The 25,994-nt window shown below is 37.6% G+C and overlaps 1 protein-coding gene across 2 annotated transcripts in view; it reads left to right on the top strand.

Annotated features, from left to right (window-relative positions):
• The window catches only part of Grid2 (glutamate ionotropic receptor delta type subunit 2), a 1,431,657-nt gene that overhangs the window by 848,087 nt on the left and 557,576 nt on the right, over window positions 1-25,994 (top strand). For both annotated transcript variants that reach the window (XM_032906395.1, XM_032906394.1), the window contains exon 8: window positions 5,824-5,943. In XM_032906395.1, the coding sequence (XP_032762286.1) occupies window positions 5,824-5,943 (120 nt within the window). The remainder of the gene's footprint in view (window positions 1-5,823; window positions 5,944-25,994) is intronic.

Here is a 25,994-nt window from a genome sequence, read left to right as displayed (position 1 = left end):
CTCTGCTCAAATTGTTAGGGTACCTATATGAAGATAAAGCTGCTTTCTCATCTGCTACAAACATGTAGTGTTCCCTAGGTCTTATCCTTGCATACTATTTGTTGGTGGTTTGGTATGTGTGAGACCCTAGTTGACTCTATAGGTCTTCCTGTGGTGTCATTGAACAGCAAACACCCAATCCCATTCCCCACTCTTTCATATAATTTCCCTAGTTCCACCTGATGTTTGCCTGTGGGTTTCTACATCTGTTTCCATCAGCCACTGGATGAAGCCTCTCAGGAAACATTTATGCTCGGGTCCTGTCTGCAAGCATAATAGAGTATCATTAATAGTGTCAAGGGTTGGCCCTTCCTATAATCTATGGTCCATCATTATCCCTGCACATCTTGTAGGCAGAAATTTTGGGTTGACATCTTGTAGGCAGACAAATTTTGGGTTGAAGGTTTTATGGGTGGATTGATGCTCCCTTCCCTCCACTAGAAGTCCCACCAGGCTTGAGGAGGTAGGCACTTCAGACTCAATATCCCCAGCTGCTAGGAATCTCAGCTATGGTCACCCCATGAACTCCTGGGAGCTTCCTAGATTCTGAGTCTCAGACTAGTCCCAGAGATGTTCCCTACCAGATCTCTCCCACCCCACTTCTCCCTGCACTTGATCCCCATCTCTGGTCTCCTCCTCATACTCTTTCACACACAGTTCCCTTCCTTTCTCCATCTCCAATGTCTATTTTATTTCTTCTGAATGAGATTCAAACCTTGTCCTTTGTGCCTTCCTTATTATTTAGTTTATTTGCATCTGTGAATTATAGCCTAGTTGTCCCTTGTTTTATCGATAAGGTCCATTTATAAGTGAGTATACACCATGGATGTCATTCTGGGTCTGTGCTACCTGACTTGGAATGGTATTTTCTAGTTCCATCTATTTCCTGCAAATTTCATGATCTTTGTTCGTAATAGCTGAGTAGTATTCTATGCAATAGAATACATTTTCTTCATCCATTCTTCAGTTGTGGGGCATCTAGGTTGTTTTCAGCTTCTGGCTATTACAAATAAAGCTGCTGTGAACATAGTTAAGTAAGGGCCTTTGTAATATAGTGGGGCATCCTTAGGGTATATACTTAGGAGTAGTATAGCTGGGTCTTGAGGTAGAACGATTCCCAATTTTCTGAGAAACTGCCAAATTGGTCTCCAAGGTGCTTGTACAAGTTTGCACTCCCACTGGCAATAGTAGAATATTCTCCTTGATGCACGTCCTCATTAGCATATGCTATCACTTGAATTTTTTTCTGTTAGCCATTCTGCTGAATGTGTGATGGAATCTCACATTCCTCCTGGCATCAGGAACAACCAGATAGTTCCAGATAGTTAAAGGACAGTGAAAGAATGCAATCGACAAGAGTGAAAGCAATATAGCATTACCAGAACCCCGATATCCTGCTATAGCAAGCGCTGGATATCCTAACATAGCAAAAGCACAAGAAAATGACCTTAAATCCAATATTCTAAAGATGATATAGACCTTTAAAGAGGAAATTAATAAATCCCATAAGGAAAATATTCCATGACAAAACCAAATTCAGACATTATCTATCTACAAATCCAGCCCTCCAGGAGACACTAGAAGGAAAACTCAACCCAAGAAGGCTAACTACACTCAAGAAAAAACAGAAAATACATAACCTCATTCCAGCAAACGAAAGGAAGCAAAACAGGCTTGTGTGAACACACACACACACACACACACACACACACACACACACACACACACACACACACACAAAACCCACCATCCACATCAAAATAACAGGAATTGACAATTCCTGGTCATTAATATCTATCAGCATCAATAAAAAAGACAGAGGCTAACAAAATAGATGCAAAGACAGGAGCCTTCAGTCTGCTGCATATTAACAACCATTTTCTTAATGACTTTTCCCCCCAATTTTTTGCAGCCATGGGGGAACAGGATACTTTGGTATACTTAGAAATTTATTATTTATTTTGTTGTTCAAATTTAGTGATAAATGTTTTTCAAGCTTTGATTCTCCCACTTTTAACTTTTCTTTCATTTTCTTCTTATTTTTTCTCTATTTGTTGCCCATGATATTTCTATATTATGTGTGTAGAATAAAATCCAAATAACATATTCAGTATATTTAAGATCCTTGAGCAGCAGCTCTGACAGTCAGTGTAAAGGACATATAGGATGCTACCTTGCTGTTTTCTTTATCAATGATCCATTAGCTTATATTGTTTAGAATCTTCTGTATGACCACGAGATTTATAAATACAACCATGCATACACAAAGGTAATGACCATTCATCATACCCAGCCAGAATGGTTTTGCCAACCTCTACTTTCAAGGTTAATCAGAAGATAGATGAAGAAAACAACTCAAAAACACTGGAATCTTAAAACAAACAACAAAAATAATCAGGTTAAATCTGGCTGAGATAACAAAGAATGCTGTTTAAAGGACTTATTTGCTTACAGTGTTGACCTCTTGAGCATCCTAGACAACTTCCTGAGGGCAGAATCCTCTGATTATGCATGTCAAAAGCTCATTAATGATAGAACAGGAAGAAGATAAATTACAAAGTCAAAAAGGTGAGCAAGGTAGGGCCGCAGCAAACTAAGTGCGAGTCCTCTGATTTATGGCTTTTATGCTTGTCTTCTGTAAATGCATTAAGTCCCACAGTGGAAGCTACTTCCTGCAGAGGAGGACTGGCCCTGCACAGCCATAACCTATGGACTGGGAAGACTAAGGAAGTAAAAGAGTGATTAGATGTTTAAAGCTTTCTGGGGTTAGAGTCTTCCATAAGCACAAAAGCATGTATTTCCTTCCTTCTTTCTAGAAGTGAGACAGTAATCTAGAGTTCTCATGTAGTTAGGAGATATTTTTAGGTAGGTAGGATGAAAATAAAGCCTTTTTGTGGTTGTTTCTCTGAGACGGAGTTTCATGATGCAGTCATGGTTGGACTGGAACTCACTATGTAGGCCATGCTGTCCTCCAACCCAAAGAGATCTGCCTGCCTCTGCATGCCTGGTGCTGGCATGAAAGCTATGTGCCTTCGCTCTCGCACAGAAGATTCTATAGGCCAGTGAGACGCCTGAGTGCCTTACCCGCAAGCATAATCACCTGAGTTCTGTCTCTGGAATCCACATGGCGGATGGAAGAGGAGAGCTAACTCCTGCAGTTATCCTTTGCTCTCCAGTCATGCAATGTGGCATGCCCCGATGAGTAAATAAATATGCATAATACATTCCTTTAAATAGGAAATTTCTAGAGTTATAGTGTTTGGAACTTATGTATAATGATGTCTGCTATATTCATACATATATTTTCAACTTGGAGATATCAATGATAATGAAATCCACTCTATTCTTTGTTGTAAGGGACATTGGAGTTTTGTCACACTAATACTGACCTCAAGAATGGTGTAAAATTGCATTGCACCGGTTGGATGTATTCTCTATACAAAGATAGAAGCAAGCAAGGAGCTCTAGCAAATGACAGAGGGGATGGAGGATGCCGCACAGCTCCTCAGGCCCATTCTTCTCATGCTGGATCCACAAATCTTATCTCCAAGAGCTCTTTACATCTACCTCTCACCATTAGATACACGCACAAAAAACCACTCATACACTACCTCCATGCACATGCAGAGTCATTTTGAATCTTAAAAACTTTAGCTGACAAGGAGGCAAAGTCAGAAACTTTGACTGCATTTTATAGAATTAGAAGGATCCAAAAATAAGGGCTGAAAAAGCACTTGACCCTAATGGTGCAAACAGTTGCCTCTAAACTCTCAACATAGGAAGCACTCCTCTGCTTTACTTGCATTTAACATACTATAAATATAACAAATAATACTCTGAGATAAGTGCTTTATTGTCCATTTAAAATACATAGACATTGAGACAGATGGGAGTTAAGCTAGTTGGTTAGTTTCTGCATAGCTGTTATATTTCTAGGCCACGGGAGAAATCCTCTGCTTCTCACAGCTAACTCATATGAAAAGACCACAGACAGGTAAAATTCAAGAGACTTATCCATGATCCAACTAGAAAACTTTAATTCCTGTCTGAACCAAGGAAGTAATGATGAAAAACTTGTTCTGTTAATTATGCTGTTGAAAAAATAAAATAGATCGATTATTGAAAATCATAATAGAGAGCACTTGCTCCTGCCAATGTGTTCTTCTGGTGGTGAACCTTTGTGGTTTATTCTGTGTGGGGCAAAATGGAGCTCGAGGCCGTGAGTAGATATGCCAGCCCGGAGTACCTGACTGTAGTACTTCAAGCCATCAGCATGTTCTTCATTGCCTGGTTCTTTGTTTACACAGTCACTTCCACCAAGTACACATGTGATATTTACAAAGAGTTCTTCATCTCCTTGGTACCCCTCAGTCTTCATGAGCTTTGAAGTCTTCTTCTTCCTGCTTGGCGTTAGCAAGAGTCCCCAACAGACAGCTTTTACCATTGCTAGGTCCCCTACCTGCTGTTTACAACGAAGGCAGATGTGTGAGAAACAAAAAAGAAAGAAAAAAGGAATTCATAATGAAGGTTGGAAACATTAAGTCAACAATTGTTATCTGAGTGTCTTTTATGAAGTAGGTATTCTGCGAGTGTCTGGAAGGCAGAGAGGAAGTGTGAGATGGGTCAGACAGCATAAACCCAGCCAAGAAGGACTAAAGTGGTACTACTTGTTACAACAAGTGTTACATATTTAGGCATCAACAGTGCAGAGGTGATAACTGGAGCAGTTCACAAACTGAGATTATTTGTAGTCAAAATAAATATCACAACAGAGCCAAACTTCTATCTAGGGCATACAATAACCAAAGTGACTATGAACACAGCAGTGAGTTTAAAATCTTGAGTAAGGTGAAGGTTGAGAGACCAAAGTGAGAAAGAACAGTGAGAAGCAGACCTGACCCACGTGGCTACCTCTCTGTGAGATGAGCATTTGTCAGAATGAAGGAACAATGGCGTCTGGAAATTTCCACAGTCTCAATGCCAGCATAGACATTGGAGAGTATAAAACATTGTCTAGCTCAATTTACATTTGTTTATTTAAATATAAATTTATCATATTTATTAAATGAGTGTTCCTAGCTATTTTGTAAAAACAAAGTTATACCCTTTAATGCAATACAATATGATATTCTGAGATATATTTATAGATATGCATACATTGTTTCATATATAAATCAGGTTAATGTCATATTTATTATGAAATAGTCCAAAGTCATTTCTTTGATCTTTTGGAAACAACATATTCAATCATTGTGATTTCTTGGAAAGTAAATTCGCAGGAGAAAATAAACTCGAAAAAATTTTATGTGGTACATTTTAAAATTAAGAATTACAATAGAAAATCACATGCCTAATATACAGAGGTATAATTTCAGAACAAATTTAACTGGCATTGTGTCCAAAATAGCGTCATTAAGTTTCCTGAACACTGCTGCACTCTGGTGACATGCCCCTCTACTTTACAAACCATGGTGGCCACATCTTTACTGTGAAACTGAGTCTTAGCTCTAACCAGGTTTCATTTTGAGTAGTCATCGGCTCTTAGGGCCTAAATTATTTTTCAGGGTAAGTAGATGAGATTAAATTAAGTCATTTTTGAGGTGACTTTTACCAGAATTCCTTGGCCTGTTGTGTGCATCTACTAAAATTAGCTCCCTGATAATAAGCATATCCTTTGGAATTTCATTCTATGAAGGGAATCAGAGTGCTTTTAACTTCTTTTATCCTTTATTATTAATTGTTTGGCCTTTCTGAACTTTTAAAATTGTCCATTCTCTCATCTAGGGTGGAGTTAATGGATTGACTGGAGATCTAGAATTTGGAGAAAATGGAGGTAACCCCAATGTCCACTTTGAAATCCTTGGAACCAACTATGGAGAAGAACTTGGCAGGGGTGTCCGTAAAGTAAGCCTAGATGTTTCATATTATTTTATTTTATTCTGTTGTGGTTTTACAATATAATTCTCTTTTTGCAGTGTGATCACAGTGTCATTAAAATGCATGTGTTCTAAAAGAGACTGTGAGCAGGAGTAAGGAAGGGAGGGCACTCCTTAGATAGACGGCTGGGCGTTTAGAGTACTCTAAGAAACATAAGAAGTACATGGAACAATTAATTAGATTCATACCTTAGAATAATTTAACTGGAGAGAAATATCATCGTGCTTGCCTAGGGAAATAGTATCATGTTTCTTTCAGTCATTGTATTAATGCCTTTATGAAATACCAAATTAAATATCTAGACAAAGCAAAGCTGTTTGATTTTTAGTTTGTGACATGCACAGAATCAGAATAAGTGTTCGAGTAAGTTTAATACAGTAGTATTGAAAGTCAGCTAGAGAAAGTGACATTAGAGTTTTGTGTGTGGCCTGTAGTCAGGAGATTATACTTTACAGGAAATGATCCTTGGTATATTCTCCAGATCACGTAATGAGGCAGCTAAGTACCAATAAAGGATATTTGACAGAGTACCATGTCTATAGCTCTCTCAAGGAGAATTACAAAAGTCCTTGGATAAATTACTTTTCTGTACTTTGAACTTGCCATTTTTCAACATTTTTTTTAATGTGAAAACTGAAGGTGAGTTTGAACACTGAGTTGATAGCTCTAAAGGCCTGTGTGTCTGCAGTGAACTATGTTGAGAGTAACTGGTTCTGGATATGATTCAAAATAAAAGCAGGTATGGGAAAAAACCCTGATGTGCTCCGTCAACTGCAAGTCTGATACTGTACTCCAAATTTAATGACACCATTGTGTTATTTATTTATCACCTAATAAAGCAGAATTAGCTAATATTGAGTCTTGTACTCAGCCTTAGATATTCCCTTTCTAGCCTTGAAAGCTCTACCTTGCTCACCTGATTCATTCTTGCTTTGGCATGCAGTAGAAGTCCACTGAATTATATTGTTGCACTTTTCTATTATATAAATATGCCACAATTTATTACACTGTTTACACCAGAAGGCAGTTACAGTGTCCTTACATATATTTATTGACTATTGTTCTTGTGCATATATTTTTGTATGGAAGAGAGAATTATAATAGAAGGGCTCATGCCTTAAGCATTACTAGATAGCATTAAACCTGTTACTGAAATATATCATTTTTTACTTACCAAGGCAGTATAAGTAAGTTCTCACTATCACACAAGTGAAACACATTCTGACTGGTCAGACTTCTAAGCTTCCTTTAATTTCGTGAAATAGTCATACATCTTGGTTTCTGTTTGAATTCTTTGAGTACAAAACCTTCTACTTACTATTTTGAGCATCTTCAATTTCTCTCTGACTTCATTTTCCCTTCATGATTTGTTCTTAGATTGGTTGGGATTTCTTTAGGAAGGAAGACATGTCTTTTGTTTTTAGAATTGATACACAGATGTGCACAACAATACAGTGAACACACAGTGCATTTGTCCCTTGCCACTTGATTAAACAACAATTATTTTCTTGCCTGAGAATTTGGTTTTCATAGCATTCTTAGGACATTTAAATTGGTTCTCATTATGAAAATTTTCTATAATTGTTGGTGTTTATTCTTATTCAGACAATACTTGCCACTCTGAATCGTGTATCAATCAGGTATCTTGCAATGTTTGTATTCTTCTGCCTTTTATTGACTCCCTACTAACTCATTTGAAGAAATGGATTGAGAAAGGAATGAACTTCCATTCTTCAAGTGTCATCACGTTTGTGGTTGTTTTCTGATGGGATTCGAATGTAAATCCTCCGCAATATTAAGTGTGCTATGCATTTGATAACTGTATTTACCAGTATGATCTCATCCCAGATGGAGGATTTATAGGGTGTTTTTGTCATCTGCACCCTCATCCTTTGACAGTCATCATGCTTGGTCTCAACGTTTGTATACAGAGAAATAGTCTTCCCTTAATGTAACTTTATGGAGCAACCTTAATATCATTTAGAAATATTTTGCATATTTGAGGGAGTTCTCCTTTAATTTATAATCTGTGACTAAGAAATTACATATTTTACCTTTTTCCATTTATTGCTAAAGTATTAAAATGATAATAATTTTTTGAATTTTTATTTCCAGTTTTCGTGTTCAAGCTTTTTAATTCTTATAACTCATAGGTACGTTTTTGCTCATTTACTTTAGATTGCTCTATCACCTGCACTTAATGATGGTATTTGCCTCTTATTTGTAGTTTTGCAACTAATTTGTGTGTGTATGTGTGTGTATACATGTGTGTATGTGTACTTAGAAACTCACATCAATGATTACTGGAAATAATAATAGTAGACATCTTTGAATTGCTGGTTTCAACATATTACTACAAGATACATTTTTGTACTTTCTAGCTTCATCCAGTTTAATGCATCATCTATTTCTAGAATATATTAATTTCATTTTGAATGTACATATATATTTGCATTTACATAAACCACATTTCTTTTGTTGCCATCTTGTCTATCTCCCATTGTTACATTAATGACTATGATTTGGGTGAACTGTAATTGTTTCTTTCAGTTGGATTTTATGTTGAGATTAAGCTGAATTAAACTACGTGTTAGTAGGGTGAACACTCCAGAGCTACACATAGTACAAAGACACACTAATCACTTGCCGTTGACAGACAGATCTTTCTTTTTAAGTTACTAAACTTTTATTGAGGTGAACGGAAATTTAAATTTGTTTCTTTATTCACTTTACATCCCAATAATTGCTCCCTTCCTCCCAGAATACCCAAACAAATTTCTTCTCCCCCATTCCTCCTGCACTTTTTTGGAAAGGGCGGGACCTCCCTTGGCATCACTCCCTCCGTACAACTCCCTTCCCATGGCACAAGTCACTGCAGGACTATGTTCATCCTCTGCCCATGCAGCCAGAAAAGGCGATCCAGTTAGGAACCCCTGATCCAGCAGCAGGCAAGCAACAGATTCAGGGACAGCCCTCGCTCTAGTTGTTGGAGGACTCACATGGAGCTGAGCTGCACATTTGCTATACATGTGGGGGCCTATGTCCAGCTCGTGCTCACTCTTTGGTTGGTGGCTCAGTCTCAGGAAGTCCCCTAGGGTCCAGATTAGTTGACTCTGATGGTCTTCTTGTGCAGTATCTGTCTCCTTTGGGTCGTCAATCCTTCCCCCAACTCTTCCATAAGACCCTGGGAGCTCCATCTCCTCTTTGGCTGTGGATCTTTGCATTTCTTTCCATTGGCTGCTGGGTGAAGCCTCTCAGAGGACATTTATGCTAAACCCCTGGATGGACAACTTAATGGATGGCAACACCAGGTATTTAAAGAACAAAACTAAAAAACAAATGAAAAGTGAATAGGTTAACGTATTTGTGCAGAAACTAAATAGCTTTGGGAAGATGCAGAGGAGAATATTCAGAATGTAAATAAATTGGGAGTATTTGAATATTAAGAGATAAAGTCATTTAAGGGAAAAAGTTAAAGACAGAACAAAATTATGTTGAGTAATAATTGATTTCAAGTATGCAAATAAAGGAAGAGAAATGGATGCAGAAGTAGCTGGTATTCTCCACCTTAAGAATACCTCAGGGGTGGGTGTGGCTCACCAGAGTACAGAAGAAGGGGTGAGAAAAGAAGCAAGTCAAGTCCTTACACAGTTTGGGTTTGCTGGTGTTAGAAAACTAAGGCAATAGTTACTGAATATACTCTGTTGTTTTTGTTTTGTTTTGTTTTTGTTTGTTTGTTTTTTGGTGAAATCAGAGGTTGAGATTATCTACTAGAGGGAAAGGCACCACAATAGTCTTACAAAGATATTGTAAGATTATGAAGCTAGAGGCATACCGTGGCAAACAGGAGATAGAGGGAAATTGCTAGGCAAGGATGCTATCACATAAAAGGACAAAACAAACAATTCACTGTAGCAGTAATCTGGGCTGTATTTTAGCAGCTCTCAGCACACTGAATGGGTTTGACTAATGCAGGCTGGGGATTTTTTTAATTGAGTTGCTGGCCTTTCGTTTTACTTTTTTTTATAGCAATGCAGTAAAACAAGTAAAATGAAAGACAATAGTAAGATATGATTAAAATGACAAAGCTTAAAACCTCTTCTAGACTGGGTAACAATAGAGAGATAAAGAGAGTTTATGCAACAGAAACAAAGTAAAGCTAGAATAGTTTCATCTCGGGCGTGTCTCAAGTCTCTATCACAACACAAGGGAAGTAGGGGTGTATCTGTGCCAGAAAACTGTGTGAGGATACAGGATGGGTGGGGTGCATGAATGTTTATGAAAGTGGCGAAAGAGGGCTTCCAGCCTATCTCAGCCCTAGAAGTCCTGTATGTTCCATAATGGCAGGAGGTCAGTGTAGTCACTTCGACCAGCGAAGAATTCAGTCTGCACTCATTCTCAAGCATTAAAGGGAGAATGATGTGTATATCATCAAAACATCATTTCCAAGTATCAGAGATGACCATGGGAACTGTTCAGATTTCTACACTGTAGCTTCAAAAATGGACGGAAGCTCTCCCAAGAGCAGTACCATATAGCTATCTCACTGAAGCTCACTAGAATTCTTATAAACTATTGACTCTAAGGTGCCTATATTGTTGACACTCTCAAATTTTGTGAATCCGAATGTGGTGACACACACCTGCAATTACAGCACTGAAAACGCTGAGGCCAGACAATTGAGACGTTTAGGACTGCATCTGCTCAATTTAAGAGACCCTTTTTTCTCCTTGTTTAAAAAACGCTTTAAACATTCCTGGTTTTAATATTTTTTTCTTTTATTCTAAAACTTTGTATATTAGGTTAGTGTATGGGTGTCTACACATGGGTGCATGTGTGTGCATGCATGCTTGTGCACCTGTGTGCACATGCCTGTACATATGACCAGGAACACCATTTGGCACCCCAACAAGTTTATTTTTCCACTAAACCACAAGTTTCATAAACCATAAGAAATTCTAAATCTACATTGTTTTAAGATCACTAATCGGGGGATATCAAGCATAATTGACGCGTGGAGCAGTCTCTTCATACAAACATTGGGACAAGCAATAATGCTTTCAAAGATACAAAGAAAGCCTCAGCACCCAAATAACTGTAGTGGAGACGTACTAGGCATCTGTCCGGAATTAAAGCTCCGGTCTCTGGCCCTCTATCCACTTCTCATAAAGAGTAAATGGCTGTCTAACTGAGAGCTGTCAAGCTGTCAGGGTTTGTTGTGCAGCCAGGGGCTGAATGTGCACGATGCTCACATACTTATCGCCTCCAGCAGGGATCCTGTCAGATTTCATGAACCAGGCAGAGTATGTCTGTTAGGATTTGACCACAGATTCGCCATCCTAAATGTTGGATCAGTCTATGCTGTGTTGGCATTATGTGAATGAAGACTTCGTTCCCCTGAGCTCCGTGGGCACGTGAGAAGGATGAATTCTCACCGTGGCTAACCCAAACGAAGAGCTTTCCGGTTTTCTGTCTTCTATATATTGCTTTTCATGGAAGTAAGGTGTTTAACTCAGACAATAGTATATTCAAGGTGCGCCATGTATCCATGAGAAAAATTGAAGTGAAACTCAATGCACGGTTTTGAAGGCATCAAGATGTTCTGTTAATCCTGCAGCCAGGCCAACGTTTCTGATGCTTCACCTCCACCCAGGAATTCAACGAAAACAATTGCAGCAGTAACACTGAACAAAGCAACCAAAACCAGAGTTTATAATAGAACTATGTGGAAAGGAAAGGCTATTCAGAATGAAATCCGGAAAGAATCAACAGTTTTCCTTAGAGAAGGAATTCTACCACAGCTTTTGCTTGTCTGAATTTTCTCTGTTCCAATTGCCAATGCCACCCACATTCTACTGTGAAGAACTGAGTTCCAGAGTTAACACATAATACTCTGCCCTTAAGGTCTTCACACTTTATCATAAAAGGAAAATGAGGCCAGGAAAAGTGGATTAAAGCTTCTTCCACAACCAATCTTAACCAGACAGAATGCTTGGAACAGTGGCTCCCTACCTCCCTAATGCTGTGACCTTTTAATACAGTTTATATTACTGTGGTGACCCCCCAACCACAAAATTATTTTGTTGCTACTTCTTCCCTTACATAAAATTTATAAAAACAATACATTTGATTTTATTGCCTTCTATTGGATTAAGCCTTCAAGAAAATTTTTGTATCACAAAGTCACATGATTTCTAGTAGTCTCATACATTATAAAATTCTATACTGTGTTAGATTGTTAAGAATACTGATCAAACTAATAGAAGAAAAACTAGGGAAGCATCTGGAACACATGGGCACTGGAAAAAATTTCCTGAACAAAACACCAATGGCGTATGCTCTAAGATCAAGAATAAACAAATGGGATCTCAAAAACTGCAAAGTTTCTGTAAGGCAAAAGGACACTGTGGTTTAGGACAAAAGCGGCAACCAACAGATTGGGAAAAGATCTTTACCAATCCTACAACAGATAGAGGGCTTATATCCAAAATATATCAAAAAAGTTAGACCAGGGGACAAATAACCCTATTAAAAATGGGTTCAGAGCTAAACAAAGAATTCACAGCTGAGGAATGCCGAATGGCTGAGAAACACCTAAGGAAATGTTCAACATCTTTAGTCATAAGGGAAATGCAAATCAAAACAACCCTGAGATTTCACCTCACACCCAGTAGAATGGCTAAGATCAAAAACTCAGGTGACAGCAAATGCTGGGCGAGGATGTGGAGAAAGAGGAACACTCCTCCATTGTTGGTGGGATTGCAACTGGTACAACCATTCTGGAAAAGTCTGGAGGTTCCTCAGAAAATTGGACATTGAACTGCCTGAGGATCCAGCTTGCTACCTCTCTTGGGCATATACCCAAAAGATGCCCCCAACATATAAAAAGACACGTGCTCCACTATTTCATAATTTATAATAGCCAGAAGCTGGAAAGAACCCAGATGTCCTTCAACAGAGGAATGGATACAGAAAATGTGGTACATCTACACAATGGAATATTACTCAGCTATAAAAACAATGACTTTATATGAAATTAGACTGGTTGGAACTGGAAAATATCATCCTGAGAAAATTCACAGAAAAGACATTTATGCACTCATTGATAAATGGCTATTAGCCCAAATGCTTTAATTACCCTAGATGCCTAGAACAAATGAAACTCAAGACGGATGATCAAAATTTGAATGCTTCACTCCTTCTTTAAAAAGGGAACAAGAATACCCTTGGCAGGGAAGAGAGAGGCAAAAGATTAAAACAGAGACTGAAGGACACCCATTCAGAGCCTGCCCCACATGTGGCCCATATATATACAGCCACCCAATTAGATAAGATGGATGAAGCAAAAAGATTGTAGATCGCTCCTGAGAGACACAGCCAGAACACAGCAAATACAGAGGAATGTCAGCAGCAAACCACTGAACTGAGAATAGGGACCCCCGTTTGAAGAAGAAAGGGCTCTTCCCCATATGTACAAAAATTTTTGAGCTTCCAGGGACTAAGCCACTACCTAAAGACTAATTGCCCTGGACTCTGACCTCATAGGTAGCAATGAATATCCTAGTAGGAGCACCAGTGGAGGGGGAGGCCCTGGGTCCTGCTAGGACTGAACCCCCCAGTGAACTAGACAGTCGGGGGGAGGGCGGCAATGGGGGGAGGGTGGGGAGGGGAACACTCATAAGGAAGGGGGGGGAGGGGGATGTTTGCCCGGAAACCGGGAAAGGGAATAACACTCGAAATGTATATAAGAAATATTCAAGTTAATAAAAAAACAAAAACAAAAAAAAACCAAACAAACAAAAAAAAAAAAAAAAAAAAAGAAATGCATAAAATCCAAAAAAAAAAAAAAAAAAAAAGAAAGAATACTGATCACAGGCGTCACCTGTGAAGAAGGAAGTTCTATTGTCTTTGAAGCGCAATTGCAGGTATAGAAGCTCATTTCAAAGAGCTGACAGGAAAGCATCTATGGTGGCTATAAAGGGCCCAAAAGCAAAGCACTTATCTATCTATAAACTCGTAGCAGACCCTTGTATAACATTTTGACATTTACAATGTCAATAGAAAAACAATCTTGGGGGATTTCCAATGTACCTCAGACTCCTAGCATTCCCACCCTCAGTCTGCTCAGGTATTTGAGTGACTATCTTCCTTATTTTCTCAATCTCATCTGGTTTGCTTAATAGGATTATAAATTAACCTTTTCCAGGGCTGCAGTATATACAGTGATAATAAGTAAAAACTTTGTACAGTCCTAGGCACAGAATCTGACAATTTCCCAGTGGAGCTCTGTGACCCATTCGTTTGGGATAAGAGTGGCATCTGCCACTCAAAGGAATAGTAAATCTGTATTGATGAAGCAGGGTAGTCATGGTTTTGGCAGCAACTGCTTACTACTTTCTTTCTGTCTCCCCCTCCTTCAATAATCCTTTATTTCAATCAGTATACTTGATGCACTGTAGCAAACATGACAGGATCAAAATTTGAATCTTAGTAAGGATAAAGATTAATTAACATTAAGTGAGGAAGACGAGGTTTTTAGACTTTAGACATTAGCTTAAATGTGTATTCTCCCTTTAAAATTTCTATCATTAACTTTTTTCTTCAGAAATGATAATAGATTACAATAGCAACAAGCAACCCATATACTTGCTGCTCCACAGAACAAGATGTTAGATTTATGCTGGAATGTGCAGTATGCTCTTATTACATACATGATGCTACCTATGGGCTATGTTATACACCATAGAACTATGCTGCTTAGAATGTAGCTTACATTTCCAAAAAGGCTGGAGAATTTCCCTTCATACTGTGACCTGATTTTGTGTCTATCATTATAGCACTGTTTCTAAGGGGAGGGGATTCCAAAGTGCAAAGTTTATATACACATAAATACTTTTCATGGAGACTTTAAACCCATAGCCAAAATTAACAAGAGCAAATTCTATCCACACAATGATAAGTAGTTTTGAAAATCAAAGTCCCCTCTCTATTCATACCTTTGTAGATATAACATTTTGCCTAGAAAAGGAGGGTAAGAAGTAGCATTTCCATTCTCTAGTTTCGCACTAATTCTGTTAGTAAGGTATGGAAACTTTAATATTGGGGGTGTTTGCTAAGGGAAGAACATGCTAATTAAAGCTTATTTGAAGTTAGAAAGGATTATCAGAAACAGTATATGATTTCTCACTCTAAGACTACCTGGCATCTCTAGATAATTTTGAAGACCTCTTTTCTGAGTGGGCACAGAGATCATGTTATTGATACCCAAATAGTAGCTACACCACTAGACTATACAGTGCATCATGAGAAGCAAAAGTGTGGTTCTTTAACACTATACAAGTCTATCCAGTAAATAGTCCAGATGTTAAACGTTGAAATTGGAGTTACAGCATGACAATTGTATTCTTAATTTCATTTTCTATTATTTTCTGTGTGTGTGTGTGTGTGTGTGTGTGTGTGTGTGTGTGTGTATTTGACATTTGTGTGAGCACACATCAAATTTTTTTGGACAGAGTACAAAGAAGTCCATAAGCCAGTTTTCAAGGTGATAATTTCAAGGTAGTAAATGAATTTATTCTGAACAAAGTCTCCATATTAAGATCTCACATATATATTAGCTACAATTATGCCTGTTAGTTTACTGATGCTGATCTGCCCTTTGAATTACACTGCACCCTCTGCCATCCAGCCTTAGACACACTTGTTTACTAAGGGCAGAAATATCATTGTGAAAAATGGTTGTTTTTTTTTTATTTTATCAGCATGTTCACAAGAATTGCAATTTTTCTTCTTTAATTTATTTTTTATTGAAAATAGATTTTTTTCATGCAATATATCTCATTTATTGTTTCCCTTCACTCAATTTCTTCCAGATCCTCTTTCCAAATCACTCAAATGTATACCTTTGTGTCTCACTCTCATTAGAATATAAACAGGAATCCAGAGTAATAATAAGATAAAATAAAAATAAACAGAACAGACCAAGAGCAAGGACAAAGGAAACACATACAGAAGGTGATAGGTACACATTTTCACACAGAGAAAATCCACAAAACCAAAGCCATAATGTGTAAACAAAGATCTCTCTGGGGGAAAAATGGCCAGAAAAAGCTTTGTGGGAAAACAACAATAGCAGCGACAACAACAGCAACAACATTGAGTTCTTTTTATGTTGTGTGTGGTTTGTGTCCCCAGTGAGACTCCATTGGGGAAAATTAATTTTCCCTTGAGAGCAGTTACCAACTGGAGATAGCTGCTGGGCCAGGGATGTCTACTCCCCTCTGAGCACTGGAATTCTATTAGGCCCAGACCCATGTAAACTCTGTGCATGCTGCCATAGTCTCTATGAGTTCATACGTGTGTCAGTCCTGTTGTTTCAAGAAGGCCTTATTTCCTGCTGTCTTTCATCCTAGCTGGCTCTTAACCATTTTCCACCAGCTCTTCTGCAGAGCTGCCTGAGCCCCCAAGGAAAGAGATTTGATGAAGACAACTCTTTTAGAACTGAGTGTTCCAAGGTCTCTCAGTCCCTGCATTGTCTAGCTCTAGGTCTTTGTATGTTTGAGTCAAATACTAAATCTGAGGACAGCAGACTCTTGCTCAGAGTCACTTTATTGTGACATTTCTTTAGCAGCAATGTCATTATTTGACTTTTCCCTAGGAACACCAACTAGACAATATATAGTCTCAGGGTCTTGGCCACTGAGGCAGTGCCAGGAATGTGTTGCAGCTCAGATAGTGAAACTGAAATCTCATCAGAGAGTTGTTGTTGGTCACTACCACAACATTTATGCTCTAGTTCTATCAGTGTATCTTGTAGTCAAGTTACCATAAAACTGTCTATGCATCTTATAAATAACCTCACAAGTTGTACTGAAGCCGGTGTTATTCAGAGCTACTTTCAATATGAGATAAAGATACTGTGGAAGTAATTGGTATCACTTTATCAATCATAGTGATTCAAACACAATGAAGGGCTTTATGTTCTTTGGCAGTAATTTTGATTTTCAAAAATTCAGTAAATATGCTATTTCTGGATTACTAAATTTTATTATCATAGCAAAATAGCATTTCTGAGGTTCGTTTTTAATAATCAAGAGTGAGAAGTGAATCCCATTTTACCATAATTCAACAAACAACTTGGATGAATGCGGACCGTGCTTTGAAATGTGTAATTAATAAAATGAAGGCATCTGTCTGATTCTAATCATCAGGAGTAAGTGACTGGATCCTCCTGATTGAGAATGGCTCTCATCTCTCAGACACTTCTGAAGCGTAATTCAGTCAGAAGCTGCAGAGGGTTGTAATACCCTGGAGTACCTGAATAAAAGCAGTTTTGTGCTTTAAATGGAAATGTATTGGAAATGCTTTGCCGGGGAATTTCTTCCTTTTACTCTTTCAAGGTTGATATGATTCGTATCCTGGACTGAGATGAGAAATCATTCAGTCCCAGGCTCAGACATTTCAGAGCTGCTGATTGTACTCATTCGGAGCAATGACACGATTTGAATAAGTACACTTCCATTAAGCAGGAGACAATTTTTGTTCAGGTCTATGGAAAATTGTCATACTCCTCCCTCTCATGGAGAACACATTGTATTAATGTATAATTTTCCTCGCAAAGAAAATTGGAAAGTGTGCAATTATTTTTAGAAGAAACACTGCATTTGTAATGTAGGCATGAATTCTCATTCTAAATGACTTTATGGAAAACCATAGAATAATTTTACCTTCTTTGCTTTTTTGTGATTTCAGCAGTTTGTTTCTTAAACATCATTCATTTTCTATTCATATAACATTAGATAAATTGATTGCAATTTCTACTGCACTTTGAATTTTAGTTTCTCATGAGATTAATCTATGCTTAAAATACAGAAACATGTCAAAATTTCTCTTAATAGGGATTTTTCTTTATTTACCCCTACCATTTTAGGGGAATCCAAAATTACAGTTCAAACAGCAAAATGTAATGTAACATCATCATGTTATATCATGTATGGACACTCTAAAAACATGTATGGAGTAAGGAGTTTGGAGAGCTTAACTACTTACTCTGGAAACCTTAGCTTCTTAGAAGGACGAAAGCTCAACTACTGGATAAACGATGTCCCATTTGGCTGTGCCTTTCCCTTCACACAGTAAAGGTCTTTGCACATTTTTTTTCATTGAAGGTGCAGAATCCCTCTTCAAATCTATTTATAATTATCGTTTTATCATATTTATATAGAAAATACAAAAACTAGTAAGATAATTTGTATATATGTTCCTGATATAAAAAAAACATAGAAACAAAATATCCCTTTACTCACTTTGGCTCTTGTGTCTTAGCAGTAGCTTAGCATAATATATAGATGTTACAATTCATTCAAAACACCAGAGTTTGTTTCTTACATTTATGTTGGAACTACAGTATCTTTGAACATCTGACTTTGACAGAATGGTTACTTTTGGTACATGTGGAATAAAGAAGAATAAAGAAGAAATAGGAATATTAGGCAAAGCACAGAGGATTTAAGGTTTTTCCAATTAGATCCAATAACATGTAAGAAGTGGTGGAAGCCCTTTCCGGTTGTTGAGAAATGTACAAGACAGCTTGCCCCAAGCAATTTGATTTACGTCGTTAGCAGCATCAATAGCAGAAGTCACATTGAAGCTAAAATGGAGCCAAGAAACTAACAAAGGCTTTGTTGTCTGCCAAGCCGGTTGTGGCAATTAGATCATGAAGAGCAAAGGATTCTGTATTAGTGGCAGAGAGACAGGTGTCCTTCCATGAGATGAAACAACACTGTGTTAGAGGAAGGCCTCTAGTAAGAAAAGAAAACCCGTACTGTATTGATTGGTCTCTTGATAATAGCTTTAAGGCAAGGGTAATATTTAGGAAGCATTTTAATTACTATAATGTACATAGTTCTAACTTTAAAACCATTGAGACACTATACAGAAGGAAATTAAATTTGTGGAAAGTAAACAGAAAATTTATTTTTATCATCAATTTTAAATTCTATGAATTTAAGTATTTACCCAAAAAAAGTGTTAGAAATGTTAGTAGAATAGATATTTGTGGCCTGTCATTATTTTTTATGATGCTCCGTGAATTCTACTTATTTTTTTATGTAAGAAAAGTATACTTTTGTTATTTTCCTTTTCTCCAAGTTATTTCTCTTATAGCAGGAAAAGAAAACAATATAGTCTCTATTTTTTATTGCTAGAAAGTATATATACAATATAAAAAGTGAAATGTTACTGAATTATTACATCTAGGTAAACAATGTATGCTTCTACAGTAGTAGCTATATTGTAATTAACAGCAGGTCACCGTTTTAAAAAGTATTCTCTCCTGAAGGCCTACACTCCATGATGAAGCAGTAACACATGGTGTAGCAGTGACATTCATCACTGTTATCGCAAAGACAACCAAGATAATATAAATGGGACAGAGATAAAGGCCAAACTTTTCTCTGCTAGTATGAAAATAAAATGCTTATGATGAACCCCCACTGATATTTCATAATGGACATTTAGCTAGAAAAAAACTGAAATTTTTAGTTAATCAAAGGTTACAATGCTAGAGTTTCCTAAACCATCTATGACAGTCACTAAAGTAGTTAAGAAACTGCTATAAAAGAAATAAAAGAAAATCACAGAAGAATTAAAGAATTTTAGGTTAAGATTAAATGATATCGATAGGATTTAATGAATCTCATTACAAACATACAGAGAAGATGCAGATAGATATTAGTTGCTATTTAATATGAAAGTGAAAAATCATGGCTTAGGCAAGACTCCCTCAGTGTCCAGTGGAGCAATCTGAAAGGCAGAATAATTCAACCTGCCACAGGGGTCTACAGAACATGACAATCTGTTCTGAGCTTTGAGCCTGTGAACCACAGCTGTGCAAATCATCTAAACCGAGGGCTGACCATTCTAGCTGTAACTGGCCACGCAGCTGATGCACGGGTGCACTCACGGACATCATTGTTCTCTTACCAGAATGAGCATGTGTAGAATGGGGTAGTAGGAGAAGGCCAGTCACAGCCTTCTACTGCAAAAAGCTGGCACTGGCTCAAGAGTCTAGGAAGTGATCTTCGGACTCTTTACCTTTAAGACTATGATGCCAGGAATGATTAAAAAAAACTCAGAAAATGAAAGAAAAGGCTCAAAAGAGAAGGGTCAAGTAGAAATGCTTGTCTAGTTTCTCCTTTCACTTGAAGCAGGTCTCAGTTACATTCTTAAATTATAAATGCTTTATCAATTAATATTAAATTAATACATGAGAACAATTATAAGAAATTACATGGGAAAGAAAAGTAGTATTTGCGTTTTGTTTAACAGCTGTGTTCATCATGGTTCTGTAAAGAACAGAACTGATAGAAGGGATATATACTGTAGTACTCCATATAAACTATAAAGCTAGGAAAGAGAATGTGTTTTCAAGGGGGCTTTGGTAGGCTGACCTACACTCATATCTTAAGGGCTGAGCTATCAGCAATGGCCATCTGCATGCTGGAGAGACTGAGAACCTGCTCAATCCATGAGGAACTGCTCGGAAGTTCCAGGCAGGCTGGCACTGGAGCCAGAATATTCCTGAACAGTCACTGGTATTCAGTTCACCTTGAAAGGCCTAAGAAGCCAGGTTCTCATGTTGGCCAAGGAGAGCATCAGCAGGGAATGACACAGTCATCAGCAAAGAGCAAAGGCAGGAAGCCAGGAGCACTGCCATTCTCAGAGCTTTTCATAACTGAGCCATTGCCAGAAGGTGAGGCCCCTTCCACGAGAGTTTTCTCTTCTGTAAGTCCTTTCCTAGACATGCTGTTGCAGACCAACCATCAGCCATTTCTCTTCCTTGATTCCAGATACAATCAATTTGACAATCAGGATTAAAGATCTCTTACACATATTTCGCAGAAGTAAGATTCTGAACTGCAGATGGATTTGGGTATCACTAGATTATCAACTAACGACAGTTGCTCTATGCACAATGTGTAAAGTAGTCACAATTAGGCATCAACATGGAGAAAAGTTAATCTCTCGCTGGCTAGTATTCCAGGCCACTGAAGAAGAAACCAGAGAAATATATATTCTTTTAAAGCATGGAAATCTTAATATTTGAAATCACTTCAACTAAATAGAATCATTAGATTTCATCAAGGACACAGTTCAAATGTATAAATTGAAGTCTTGAGAATGATATTTTACTGAAGAAATTTTGTAAACCATAAATGGCAAAAGTAGATCAGGACCATGAAAGCTACTGAATCTTTATGGAAAGCATTTGATTACCAGGACATGTTTAAGCACAGGAGGGCAACAGTGAAGATGGTCAGTCGTGTCTGACCCTATATCTCACAAGAAATTTGGGTGTAATGATCACATAATGAGGTTCTCTATATTTTCTTTATCCCTAATTCTAAGTCCTAATAAAACTTAAAGTAAGCACCCCTTTCAATGTGTATATCCCCAGTCTACTGAGATTTCAGCTTTTTCACTTCTCTGAAGATTCTATTTAATACTAAGGATTTGCATTAGTCCATTTTCCACTAATAGAACATGATAACTGAGATAATAAACTTAGAAAAAGAAAAATTAATTTGGCTGACATTTAGAGTTCTTTGATACTATTACTTTTAAACAAGAAAAAAACAAGTGATCATGATATGAATGCAAAGTTAAATGAAGCCTATTAGCTTTCCTGGTACAGGGAAAGGAAAGAGAACAGTGCGACAGTGGTACTCTACATCACCTTTTAAGGCTTACCCCTGGGATCTAATTCCTACTCTGAAGCCATATTCCTGGCAGGTTTTTTTTTCACCTTGCAGTAGAATCAATACAAAGTGGGGGAACCCTTTTAACACTTATATATTTGGGAAACATTCCAGACCCAAACTATGGCAGAATGTTGGAGATATGCCCTAGCTTTCACTGTCGACTTGACACAGACTGGAGGTGTACGACAGGAAAGCACTGATTGAATTATTGCCTTGGTCAAATCGGCTGGTAAGCATGCCTGCAACAGTGGTGGCCTTGGGATCAATTGATGCAGTACTGACTCAGCACCCTGGAAGACATCATCCCTAGGCAGGTGGTGCTTGGCTGTATCAAACAGCTAAGCATAAGCTTCAGAGGGAGGGAGGCAGAAAGCAAGCCATCATTCTAACATAATTCCTGTTCTAACTTCCTGCCTTGATTTTGTGCCTTGAATTCCCTCTGTAATGGACTATGACTTGGAAGTGTAAAATGGATTAAGCCCTTTCATCCCCTACATTTCTTTTGGTTATAGTATTATATTACAGCAATAGAGACTGAACTAGAATAAGTTGTATGTTTTAAAATAAGTATATTTCTGCCCCCATTAACACTGTTAAATGAATGAGATCTTTAAAAATACAGCTTGTTGACCTTATGATACTAATATTTGTAGTTCTCTCTATTTATGAGTGAAGACTCTTGTGGTTTGGTACTTTGTAATGGATGCATATGTAACAGTATATTAGCTATGAGTTTATTCTCAAATGCAGCAGTTTCTGGTGTCTTGATGCTTTGTGTGAGATCATATAGATACAGACATAGATATGGTATTATACACACACACACACACAGACACACACACATACACACACACACACACACATACAAGAGCATGTTAGCTATGATAGCGTCCTACAATAAAACATATTTATACTTTATGTACATGAATTCTTACTTTAGAATTAAATTGTCATTCACAACACACAGTTTCAACGAGTACATTGATCAAGTATAAATCCAAAGTGTATTACAAAATCAGTTTTACTTTGAAAACAAGGTTTATTTTATGTTGTAACTTTTTAAAGTTTTCATGTACTGTCTATAAAAGGTACTAATGTAATTTATTATATATAAGTTGTAAAAAGCATAAAATATCTATATGTTTTAAAAACAAAATAACCCACCAATATAGAGTATTTTAAAATAACACAAAAGGGATTGTATAGGTACATTTTTGTTAGAAGTCAAAGAGTAGTAACTCCTACATATCATTGCTTTAAAATAATGCAAGTAAATCTAAGTGAGAAATAGGAAAAGAAGAATCCATATTTACTAATTCTCATCCTCAAGTGTCTGACTACTGTATGTTATGGCCTCTGTTAATTGCTAAAGGACGAGAACAGAAGTCCAATATTCTATATCTTAGTGGCTAGTTATAAACACAAGTTTAACTATATCAGAGATCCTCTTGCTATCTCCACCTAGAGACCGACTGAATTCTTTCTCCCTCATTCCCGGTAGGGTAAGAATGGACTTTGAAACCTTCTTCTGTCAATACTATAAAGCCTTCTGGTTGGTATGTTAAATATCTCCACAGGCTTGCAGGTTTGACAATTGGCCTTCAGATGGAGGCATTGTTTGTGAGGCTGTGAAACCTTTAGGAAATAGGGGTTATCTAGATGAAATGTGTTGTTGGGGCTGCCCCTTGAAAGTTATAGCCTAGACCTACATCCCAATACAATAGTTCTGTGATTCCTGTTTTATTCAGATATGAATATCATACTCTCGTCATTTTGCTTTCCCCATCAACAGGGACTGTACCTCTTCAGTTGCTTCTGGAGTTGGTCACACTGATGAAAAAACTAGTATCAGTGGGATTGTAGGAAGTGTGCTGCAGACGACTTAGCTAGTCTGAATCATGGATAGTTGAAGCTGTTACTAACTGGAATGTTGGCCATACAGAATATCAAACGTAGCTATGAAGGCTACCAACACATTTTTGTGGCCTGAAGCACTCTTTCTTGACAGTAATGAATGATGAGACCTAATATGGGTGTTCCTTTGCCCTACTGCCTCCCACTGCCAATATGACAATTCCGAGAGATACTGTTGCTGACTATCTGGCAGTCTGTCTAGAAAGGGGTGTAGATGTCCTGTAAGTATTTTGTGTTTGACATGCTTGCTTCCTTTATGTATGTGTAGCCTGTATTGATGCATGAACACATACTTTTATTTCTGTGGCTCCTTACAATGCTAAATAATTTTCAGTTCCAGAATCTAAAACTACAACACAAACAGTAACAACAGTTAAAACACCGAACAATAAAATTAAAGGAAGAAACAAAGAAAAACTACATGTAAAACAAAACATAAACAAACACCTAGGCAGAGGGCCATACAGGAGTTTGTACTGTATCATCCTCGATCTCACCTATTCTGTTTCTAGCTTCTTCCACAAAGAGTTTGGATAAATAAAATCTACGTTAAAAGTATTAAGGTGAATAATAGGCAATCATCAAATAAATGGCATACCAGAACTAAGTCAATACTTAATAAAGAAGAAGTAGGAAAGATTTCACAGTATTGAGAGCAGAGAATTTCAACTTAATAAAGAAGAATACTAAGCATAGGCTGTCATGTGCTGTTTTTACTACAGTGACATTTCGGATGCCGGCTCCAGTCCCAGCCCCTTACAGTTCTCCCCACCTTCCAAAACTTTCCATCAGCCCTGCAGGCTTTCTGACCAGGCGCAGCCTTCTCAGCCTGTCCTGTGGGGCACTCCACAGAAGACTTCCCTCCCCTCTGTAGTGTAAAAGCCAAAAAGAACCCCGCATCTCATTTGAAATTTCATTTTGATAAATTGTGAAGTATTACTGAAGGGAGTTTTGCAAAGGGTTAGCAATTGTTACCCAAATACTGATTGTTTAAGGTTCTATGTTGACTCAAAGAACAAATATAAAATACCTTGGAATTGGATATCCATCCTTAAACTACTACATACATTTATTCCCCAAGATGATTTCTAGGTCAAACCAAGCCTACTCACTTGTCGGCAAAACCTTAGGAAATAAAAAGAGAAATTATTCATAACCTTGTGTCCTGAAAAAATATTACTAATATTTAGTGTTTATTCCCCATTTTCCAAGCTTGATTCAGGATAACTGTGTAGGGTTATATTTTAAGGTTATTTTAAGGTAGGTTTACAAATAAATTTACACAACCAGATGATTTTAAAAATGTATTCTATGTATTAATTTATATTTTATATTATATTATTTTTATTTTCATTTTTAAATAAATAAATTTAAGTAAATTTAAATATAAATAAAATAAATATTTTTACTGAGCCTGAAATACATATATACCATTATTTAACATTTTTTAAATTATATTTATTTTTATATATTTATTTAATCTTTGTACTTCCAGTAGTAGCTACAGAAAGCCCTGACAACAATGTGATTCCCCAGTAAGCCCATGGCCACAAGGCTGGGTTCTGAGACTAAGCACTGCCCAATATTAAAAGAAATGATTTAACACGTAAAAATGAAAGAATGAATACATTTACAACTTTAACCAAAACTGACGGGCAAATCTCAGCCTGTGTTTCCCTTGCCCAATGTAGCATCAAAACTTGTAGAGAGTGAGAAGAGGGTGGTCCATGGCTCAGTAAGCAAAGGCCCTCAACGACAACCCAGTGGACTGCTGGGATTTGCTGGTAGAAGGAGAGAACCTACTGTCCTAATTGACCTCTGGCCTACTGCATGAACGTCACAGCACATGCACATGAAACAAATAAACATTAACAATAGCAAACCTTACAGAAAAGGTAAAGCGAAAGCCAGGAAGTAGTTATAGGCTCAGTTACCAGAACTGAGAAATGTCTTTCTGCTGTTTCCAAGGCTGAGACTTTAGGACAGGCCAGCAATGCATTTTCTGTACTAAGCAGTCGAGAAAACCGGAGGAAATTACTACTGCACACATTTTAGGTGCGGTTCACTGGTTTGTACCAAATAAGCAAATATTTTCATTCCTTTAAACTATGAGTCTCTCTCTCTCTCTCTCTCTCTCTCTCTCTCTCTCTCTCTCTCTCTCTCTCTCTCTCTCTCTCTATATTTACTTATTCACTTTACATCCTGCTCCTCAGTGCTTCTCCAGGTCAACTGCTCCCTAGATCCTTCCCCACCTCCTCTCCCTATCCTCTGAAAGGGTGGGAACCCATGGATATCCCCGACCGGACCGTGGCACTTCAAGTTCTGCAAGGCTAGGTTCTTCCT

Source organism: Rattus rattus, chromosome 6 (genome assembly GCF_011064425.1).
Source record: "Rattus rattus isolate New Zealand chromosome 6, Rrattus_CSIRO_v1, whole genome shotgun sequence".
NCBI classification, from domain to species: Eukaryota; Metazoa; Chordata; class Mammalia; order Rodentia; family Muridae; genus Rattus; species Rattus rattus.
This window is presented reverse-complemented; position numbering and strand designations above follow the sequence as displayed.